The following is an 8,836-nucleotide window of genomic DNA, read 5'->3' as shown; positions in this document are numbered from 1 at the left end:
AGAACACTTCCAGAGGAGAATTGTTAACAGTTCCAGGCTCTACAAATCTTCTGGTGGGAAATATATAACACAAGGTCTCCTCTTAAATCAATGTGACTTTTTTATGTGTTTGATCTTCAAATTTTTGTGGGATAGGCTACATATTATAATAGTGGCCTCAACTCCCTTTTTTCTAGAAAGATTTATTGGATGTTTATGCCCAGTTTTCAAGATTTTTTTTCCCCCCGTCAATGTATTTGTAATGGAAGAAGATGGGCCGGCTTGTTTCCTACCCCTTTTCTGGCATGTTAGTGTTTTAAATGTAGCATACATATGTTTCTTTTTGTTCTTAGCAGCGATGCACCTTAGTGGACGAATGAAAATGTATTTTGGTGCTATACCGCCCCCAGCAGCCGCGGCGTGACACTGCAGTTTGATGGCAATATGACTGCCAGTGCAAGGGGTGGATGATCCGCAGCGGAGGTGAGGACGGTAGCCGAGGTGTGTGTAGTATGATTTCTAGGTTGTAGCGTGGCGGTGGTGGCAAGCAAATGGAGCAGGAAGGCGGTGGCAGCGGCGGTGGTGGTTGCAGCGGCGCGGTGTCTGCAACGGTGTGCGCCGGTGGTCTGATTCCGGTGCATGAGCACGAGCAGCGGTACTACTCAGCTCTGCACGGGGTGTGCGTGACGGAGCCCTCCGGGAAGCAGCTGTCCTCCTCCAAAGTGGCAGAGCTCTTCAAGGCGTCTCAGCTGCCTGCTGACGTGCTGCACAAGGTGAAGGCTTGGGGGGTATTCGGGTGCTGAACGGGGCACACCTTAACACGGCGTTCCACAATCATTAGCTAAGGCACAACATTTAACACTGGGGGGGTCATAAAAATCACCAAACAAAAATGTTCTGGAAAAAAAAAAAGGAATAACACGGGTTAATATTGTAGTGTAACATTTATTGTAGTTCAATCCAAAAACTTTTTAAACCAAGTGTATCAATTCTTAACACCCTGAGTGACATCATCTTCTCCAACATAAAGACAGAAGTGTATTAAACCTAAGTGTTCATTGGAAGCCAAATTGACTGTATTCTGAAAGCATAGCAATTTAATAGTACTGATGATGGAATGCGCTGTGGCCATACACAAGATGGCCGTTTAATGTCTTAGCAGCGTCCTGCCCTTGAAGGGCAAACTGTTTAATTAGAGAGCAGCATCGTTGTGACGTCAGACGGTGCATCCAATAGGAGAGGGATTTGGCAGTGATTTCGGAGTGTACAGACCAAAAATTGCTCAGAGAACGAAAGCAAACATTTTCTACATACATTGGCTTTAAAAAATGCTTTCCACAAATTTGCTCAATATCCTTTATCCTTGAACGCATGCTATGCTATGCTATGCTATGCTATGCTATGCTATGCTATACTATGCTATGCTATGCTATGCTATGCTATGTGACACTAGCTTCGTGCTGTGAGTTTTTTCGCTGAGCCATCAGGCACATAAATATATGGAGTTCGAACAGATTTGCGTATTCATGCCGCTGGGGTTTTCCGGGGATCCGTCACCATCCTATTGTGTCCCTCGGTGTGCAACGGCAGGAAGTTTGACGCGGAACTCATGCGGCTTCCTTCCTGTCTGCCGCGGATGGGTGTTGATTGACAGCAGGCCCTTTGGCCCTCGGGCAGGATGCCTGCTGGCTGACACTTGTACTCCTGAGCGTTGTTTTGGAAATTAGCCTTTTTTACGATACATCGATATCACAATTGCGTAGACATGTTGAGGATGTGCGCGATGAGTCACGGCAATTAAACATGGCGATCACGAGATCCTATTTCAATTATTTTTCTATTGTTCTGTGAGACAAAAATTATTGTGCCTAGCAACAAGCAGCTAGCAAACATTGAAAAGATATAAAGCAATGCTGCTGAGCTCTATTCCAGGACCTTGTAGCTTGATTTAAGCCTCTGACTTGGAATTGAGCACTCTGACCTGTTGTGTAATTCCAATCTAAGAGTCTTTCGTGACAAATCTCAGATCCCGGATCACATTCCGATTGAGCGGATGAACTTGATTAACCTTTCAGGAACACATATAATGAAGTTATTGTTGCTAGCAGCCAAACAGAGTAGAGGGTTGCGGGGGGGGTTATTGGTGGTCCTCTATGTTGATTGATTAAAGGTCACGTGCTTTATGTTGTTCCCACATTTGATATCAAATTTTCCGTCCTCTTGGCAGGTGACGGAAGTGTGCGGCGCCAAACGCATGGGCTACTTTGGCACAGCTCAGTTCTACGTGGCCCTCAAGCTGCTGGCCGCCGCCCAGGCGGGTCTGCCCGTCCACCTGCAGAGCACATCGGCCAGTAAGTCCCCAAAGGGAGCTCAAGGGTTTATTTTCACGGTGACGGGATTGCGGCGTAATCTGGAGGCTAGGCGGGTCACACGTGGGAAGAGCTCGCTGCTATGTTCGCGGCTGTCAACAATCACTTAATGCCGCAACGTGACCTAATGTTTTGTGACCTCACGACCGTAGCCTTTGGAAAGTGCCTTAAACATCTTCGGGAGTTTTTGGTGTGTCGATTTTGCAATAGTTCAAGTGGTAGATTTCACCAAACTGTTCAAACACCTTTTATGATTCGCTAGTACTTCCTCGACTTTTCTTTTTTAGTTTTAGTGCTTCCTAAAAGGACTTCTCTGTTGCAGATCTACCACTGCCCAGATTTGTGGGGATCAAGACGGAACCAGAGATGAGATACGTCGCCAGCACGGAGGCGCAGCACTGCGACAGGAACCGATGTTTGGATTCGGGTGCCGAGCACAAGGTCAGGTGGTATGCTTTGGATCTTGAGATGTATATTTTGTTTTTGTCTGTTTCTAACACACAGCTTCCATTTTGAGAGATTAGCCGAGGACCAAACGTTCCGTTAATGAAGCGTGAAGTTGTAGCAACTGCGTACGGACAAAAGCGACATTACGCTAACCGTTTTTCCTCATCATTTTAATTGTTCTAAATGCTTTGTTTGTCTGTTTCTAAAGGAGCTTCCGCCTCCGCCTGGCAGCTCGTTACTTCGCTCCCCGCCGGCTTACCACAGCCACCAGTACGCCACGCCAAAACAAAGACAGATGGCCGACTCGTACGCGGGTATGCCAAAGTTGACGGAAATAACTCGAGCTTGGAGAACTCCAAAAATCTTGAGAATATTTACTACTAATTGGCTGTAATTACGAGGATTCCGAATAGTTAATTAATGGATTAGTTGTTGATTGATCTATTAATGTTTGCATCTTTATTTTATACACTGCACTTTATGATTGAATGAATATAGAGAGGGCTGACCACCAGGAGTGTGACGACGATGACGACGATCCCTGGAGGATCACAGAGGAACAGCACGACTATTACACCAATCAGTTTATAAGCCTGCAGCCTGACCTCGGGGCTCGAATTCTTGGTAGAACGCCCCACCAAATCTCTTCTTTCTATGTTATCCATAGAATATTCATTTAACTTCCCCTCACCCCCCCTAAGGTGCTGTTGCAAAGAACTTCTTCACAATGTCCAAACTGCCCATCCCGGAGCTGTCGCACATTTGGTAAGTGCTGACTGACTTTCAATTCAATGCCTCCGTTGCAGCTTCTAAATTTTTTTAACTGTTGTCCCTCTCAGGGAACTGAGCGATGTGGACCGGGATGGAGCTTTAACCTTCCCGGAGTTCTGCGCCGCCTTCCACTTGATTGTGGCCCGCAAGAACGGCTACCCTCTTCCCGAGAGCCTTCCCCTTGGCTTACATCCCAAATTCGGACCAACGAATGACGACGTCCCCCTTGAAGTACGTGAAGATGAGTTAGAGGGAAGTTGATTAATGCCACTCCCGTTTGAATATAATGTTTTATTTCCTTTAAACATGTCCGTTTAGCTTCCTGCTAACAATGAATGAAAAACGCCATAGACAGGCTAATGCATAGCACCTGTGGCGGATTTTTTCCCCCCCAGCATGTACGGCGTCGGATCGTCTTTGAGGATGGCGAAACTGGACTCCATCAGACGGTAAACTCAAATGTCTTTTAATTTGCAGTGCCTCGTAGATTCCTCCAGGGGGCGATGTTGCCCTTAAAATAACTCCAGTTGACAAATTTCTTGTTGGTTGTAGGATCCAAGCGCCAAGCTCCTACCAAGTGTGGCGAAGAGCAAACAAGATTCCAAAGAGGAAATCAGTAAAAAACAAGGTTTGTGAAAGATTCATTCCCTTTGATCTTAAATCGCTCTCACAGAGAATAAAAAATACACAAATCCTGCATATTTATTATTACTGATTTTGACCCGATGGACTTTTTTTTTTTTTTTACTGCTCATTGTAATATTTCAGAATGCAGTTTCAGGGGTGTGGAGACGTTAAAAGAAGGCTCCACTCTGCAGTTGGCCACCTTTTCCCACAGACCAGGTGATGCAAAGAAATGCGTCGTTATAAATTCAAAACAATGAACCCTCATCAACGTCAACCCACGAGCTGACACTTTTTTTTTTCCCCGCGTGATTCTTGTGACAGAGCCGCCGTCTCAGGACCCCGACCGGCACTGCAAGATGAAAACCCGACCGAGGTTGGGATGGCCACGCATTCCAGGTGACGGGGTTGCAAATGCATGAATTGCGGCGTTCTGCTTTTTGTAGGTCATTCTCCAGCACTTCCATCGACGACGCCATGAGGAAGGTGGAGGAGCCTCCCACGCCTCCGCCTCGACCTCAGAAGAAAAGCCACTCCAGAGCCTCCTCACTGGACCTCAACAAGCTCTTCCAACAGGGGGCGCCAGGTGACTGTCACCCACTTCAACAACAGACTTCTGGTTTTATTGAGGAGCTTACTGGTGGTCCTTTTTATTTTTGAAAGGGCTGAAGAGTGGATGGTTTCCCCCTCCTCCAGCGTTACCTCCCAGACCGTCCGCCTCCCAGGTTTGATTCGACTTTTTGAAATCAAACAAATCTAAATAATTCCATGATCATGATTAAAATCACTCGGATCTCAGGTTCCACCGACCAAAGCACAGCAGCCCAACTTTGCAGACTTCAGTCGCTTCCGACAAGAGGTGAGCCCACATCAGATGTCTCTTCATGGCGGCTCATTAACAAAAACAATAATTAGGATAATTGACGACATGACGAGGGCGAGATTTTCCACCCCATCTTTGTCTTCTACTCCAAAGCGACTTTCACAGCCTGGAGTTCGGCAATGTCCTGGTTTTCACTTTTCCTCCCTCCCCCCCTTCCCCTGGTACAATCAGCCGTAGCTCCGTGAGGCTGTTTAAGCCATCAGCGTGACTGAAAAGCGCTTCAAGTATGACGTCAGCTAACTCGCCGACACCAACGAACGTGTTCAATCCACCCAATCCGACCCGATGAGAAGGAAACGAAGCCGACTTTAACTCGGCAGAATTAATCTTTCAATCCACGATAAGAAATTCACGGGTGAAGTATCTTATAAGGGTCGAGAGCTTAAAGGTGCCAATCAGGACTTTTTTTGTTTTTCAACCAAATTCTGATTCTCATTTCATGTGCTGTGTTTTGCAGGAGGAAAGCGGTGTGAAACCCGAAGAACCCTGCTTACGCTCCAGATTGAATCAAAGTAGCGAAGACTTGTCCAAAGCTTCCCAACAGGTTGAAAACTATTTGACATCTCTGCTTTTTGTTGTGTAATTTCATTCTTATTGTAACTTGCAGGAGCCAAGTCCCAATCAAGCTCCGCAGAAGCCGGGTCGAAGGAAGTTTCGGCCGGACAGCCAGAATGTGGAGTGCTTGGCGCCACCTACTGGATCTTTTCTAAAACACGCTCAAAAGTTAGTCACTAATATTTCTAACGCATCACTTTTATTTGGTTCTTTTTTTTTTTATCTGAAGTGCCAATCCCATGCAAACAAAGACAGATTGCGGAGGATTTATTTGCACGGTTTGTTGTTTGGTCTGAGATGAAGCGGCATCAAGTATGTTTGTCCCTCACAGAACGCCATCCAGGCAGAAGAGGGACATCCAGATGGCAATCCGCAAAAATAAGGAAACCAACGCCGTGTTGACACGACTCAACAGTGAGCTGCAGCAGCAGCTCAAGGTAGGCCGAAATAAAATTTTTATCTTTTATCAATCAGTGCCGTTCGGGCTTCCATTTGCCATGGGAGTCAAAGCATTGCTGACATTCCGCCAGTCTTCTCTTCCCAAGCACAGCCGTGCGATTTTTCACATTTTAATGGTGTTCAGACACTTCTCAGCCAAACGCAAGAAAGTCCGTCCGACGCTTCGGCAAGTTGGTGCGACACAAAAGGTGCTCGTCATAACAGCCTGAGGTCAAGGGGTCGTTCAAGTCGGCAATAGTGCAGGCATGTGCCTCAGTGATATTTGAGAATGTGACGTAGATGTAAAATCACCTTGATACTTATTATAATGTAGGCTTGAAATGATTAAATGATTAATATATATTTTTTTAAAATTAAATTAATTCACTGACATCTAAGCATAGTTCCAAAGTATAACAAGACTGCAGTTTAGCCATTAGTATCGGCCCACCTGTCGCGTTCCCGCCATTCCTCCGGTAAACGATCCAGCGGCGAAAGCGTCGGCGCTCGCGTGAAGCGCAATCGTAAACGTTTGATGGCAGCACAACGCCGAACGGAATGACACACGTGAGGTCATCTGGCCTCTGCGCCTGATCCTGCAAGACTTGTTTGGAATGTGAGAGAATAGCAAGTGTGCGTCTTTATTTAGAGAGCGCGAAGGCCGCACCGGCCGCGGGCATTCTCAACTGTCCGCTTGAAAATAGGAGACAGCTCGCGTCCCAAATGCAACAAATAGCTGATTGGAAACAAGAGAGCATCAGCTGAAGACTTCTGCCAAGGCTTTATCACCTGTTCAAAGCTGGGGTGAGCATCGAGGCGGCTAAAAGTAGGCCCGGGGATGCTTGCAGAGTTTTGATTGGCTCGCCACCTGAGCTTAAAACACGTCCCGTAAAGTGACAAGAGCAAGTTGAAATTTTGAAGGATGGTACACGTAAAGCTACAAGCTCTTTGTGATCTCTCCTTCCTTTTGGCTGCAGGCCGTCCACCACCAGAGGGTCACCTTGGAGAGCCAGCTGGACCTCCTGCGTCCCGTGGCCTCGACGTGACCCGGCGACTAGTCGGAAAATAAAAAGGTGGTTCGACCATCTTATGCTGTGAGCAAGCGATCAGGAGGAATTTGGAATCGGATTGGTGGAAATTATTTTGTTTTACTTTTCAGTCTGTTTGAGGTCAAACGTGCTTTATTTTTATTTTCCAGGTATCTGCTCTTCCAAAAAAAACAAACAAAATCAAGACAAAGAGCTAACATTGAAAAAAAGCACAAAATGTCATAAACCAGCACAAGACGACAGCAGATGTGCTATGCAAAGATAAGGTGCTGCTTTGGACTCTTCTTACTGTGTCTTCTCAAAGATTGCGTGCGGACATGAGGGCATGCTTGGGCTGCATGCTAATGATGTCACAATGATGTCATGACTGCGCTGTAATTTATACTAAAATCAAAGTGATGAATAAAGTTGCTAACTTTTCACACTTGACGTTAGCCATTCATGAGTCTGTGGAACCTGTTGTCGAGCAGCTGCGTGTTTTATCTTTTGTTGCTTGAAAGACAATTAGGAAAGTCTCTGATCGCCAATTCCAGAAGCGACAGGCACGTTATGGAATTATCAACATGCAGTTTCCATTCAGGCTATTAGGCAGATACGGATAGATGAAATGGCGACGACGCACATCGGGCCAAATCAGATGTTTTCCAAACAGACACAACAAGGCGGGAAGGGAAAAAAAGGTCAACGGCAGCATTAGCGGTGGCTGTATTCCCAGATCTCTCCGCCACGGTTTGTCCCCAAAATATCCTCTGACACACTTGGCTCACACACTACCTGCTTTAGAGCGCCTCGTTGTTGCCGCATGAAAACTCTTCACCGTCACTACAGCGTGATGGTGTCATGAGCAGCAAGCAGCTGGACTATAAATAGCACTTGGAAGTATTTGCTTGGCATTGCACGCTAACAGCTGGGACAAAATGTGATGGCCATTTGTCGGCTCCGAGTTATTTACAGGATGCATCACGGTTGGAATTGTTTGGATTATTCAGTATGGTTCAATTTAATTGTTACTTTTATTGTTTAATCTTAATAGGCTTTTGATTACCATCTTAGAGCATTCAGCAGAATCTTGTGGAGGCTGCTGCGTTTTCGATGAAAAAAGTGTCAGCAAAAAAGCCAAAGAAAAAGCGAAACTCGCCTCGCCGAGCGCTTAGATTATCATGTTTTGTGCGCTCAATTTGATCCTTTTGTCCCCCGAAGCATGACGGCATGGCATCAGTCTGTGGTGCGTCGTGGCGGCCTTTGTCCCGGCCGCTGCTTTGCAAAGGTTGCACTTCTGCGCAAGCGCTAGCGGCAGACACGAGCGTGGCAACAGGAAGAGCTTTTAGCTGGTCAGCCGGCCGGGATTTAGAGAAACACGCATTCAGCACATCTGAATGAAGAGGCCATGGACAAAGATTAACCTCCACACGCGCACCACCACAACACCAACCAAAATCATTAAAATGTGTTTTCAATGTCGCCAACACTTTTCGCTGCATTCTGTGTGTTGCATTCGTGCCCCTGAACTGTACATTCTTTGTAGTTTAGTCCTATCATACTTTGCAATGTATTTATAACAAAATGAATAAGTGACCCCGATGTTTGTCGAAACCGGCCGAGAAGGTGTGTTTTCCCAGCGTCCTTGAAGGAGCCATTGTCGTCCAGTTGTAGTCGAATCCTGCTCCAAGCAGTCCGGGTTCCGTTCCGTGTTTTACCCCCTCCTCCCCTTTTAGTTTTTA

At 46.3% G+C, this 8,836-nt stretch overlaps 1 protein-coding gene across 3 annotated transcripts; it reads left to right on the top strand.

The window, feature by feature from the left end:
- Positions 1-385: 385 nt before the first annotated feature.
- Positions 386-7,535, top strand: reps2 (RALBP1 associated Eps domain containing 2). 3 transcript variants are annotated; one of them, XM_061297291.1, is made up of 19 exons: positions 386-752; positions 2,207-2,330; positions 2,671-2,789; positions 3,004-3,109; positions 3,294-3,419; positions 3,497-3,560; positions 3,635-3,797; positions 3,962-4,015; positions 4,119-4,194; positions 4,335-4,409; positions 4,515-4,566; positions 4,637-4,776; positions 4,854-4,915; positions 4,990-5,049; positions 5,531-5,617; positions 5,681-5,796; positions 5,960-6,065; positions 7,044-7,139; positions 7,265-7,535. In XM_061297291.1, the coding sequence occupies exons 1-18, from the start codon at positions 531-533 to the stop codon at positions 7,110-7,112; spliced, it is 1,821 nt and encodes a 606-aa protein (XP_061153275.1). In that variant the 5' UTR covers positions 386-530; the 3' UTR covers positions 7,113-7,139; positions 7,265-7,535. The 3 variants fall into 3 exon arrangements, with proteins under 3 accessions (XP_061153275.1, XP_061153276.1, XP_061153274.1); XM_061297292.1 differs by having other exon boundaries at positions 7,044-7,160; XM_061297290.1 differs by having other exon boundaries at positions 7,044-7,535.
- The last annotated feature ends 1,301 nt before the right edge of the window (positions 7,536-8,836 follow it).

The sequence above is a fragment of the Syngnathus typhle genome, linkage group LG14, assembly GCF_033458585.1.
Source record: "Syngnathus typhle isolate RoL2023-S1 ecotype Sweden linkage group LG14, RoL_Styp_1.0, whole genome shotgun sequence".
Classification (NCBI taxonomy): domain Eukaryota; kingdom Metazoa; phylum Chordata; class Actinopteri; order Syngnathiformes; family Syngnathidae; genus Syngnathus; species Syngnathus typhle.
Note: the sequence above shows the minus strand (reverse complement) of the source record. Positions and strands in the feature narration are given on the sequence as shown.

Excerpts from the sequence above, each read along its gene's own strand:
- reps2 (XM_061297291.1), top strand. The coding sequence starts at position 531 with ATGGAGCAGGAAGGCGGTGGCAGCGGCGGTGGTGGTTGCAGCGGCGCG. Across the intron at positions 4,195-4,334 it reads GGAAATCAGTAAAAAACAAG|AATGCAGTTTCAGGGGTGTG; the intron begins GTTTGTGAAAGA and ends GTAATATTTCAG. Across the intron at positions 5,797-5,959 it reads TTTCTAAAACACGCTCAAAA|AACGCCATCCAGGCAGAAGA; the intron begins GTTAGTCACTAA and ends TGTCCCTCACAG.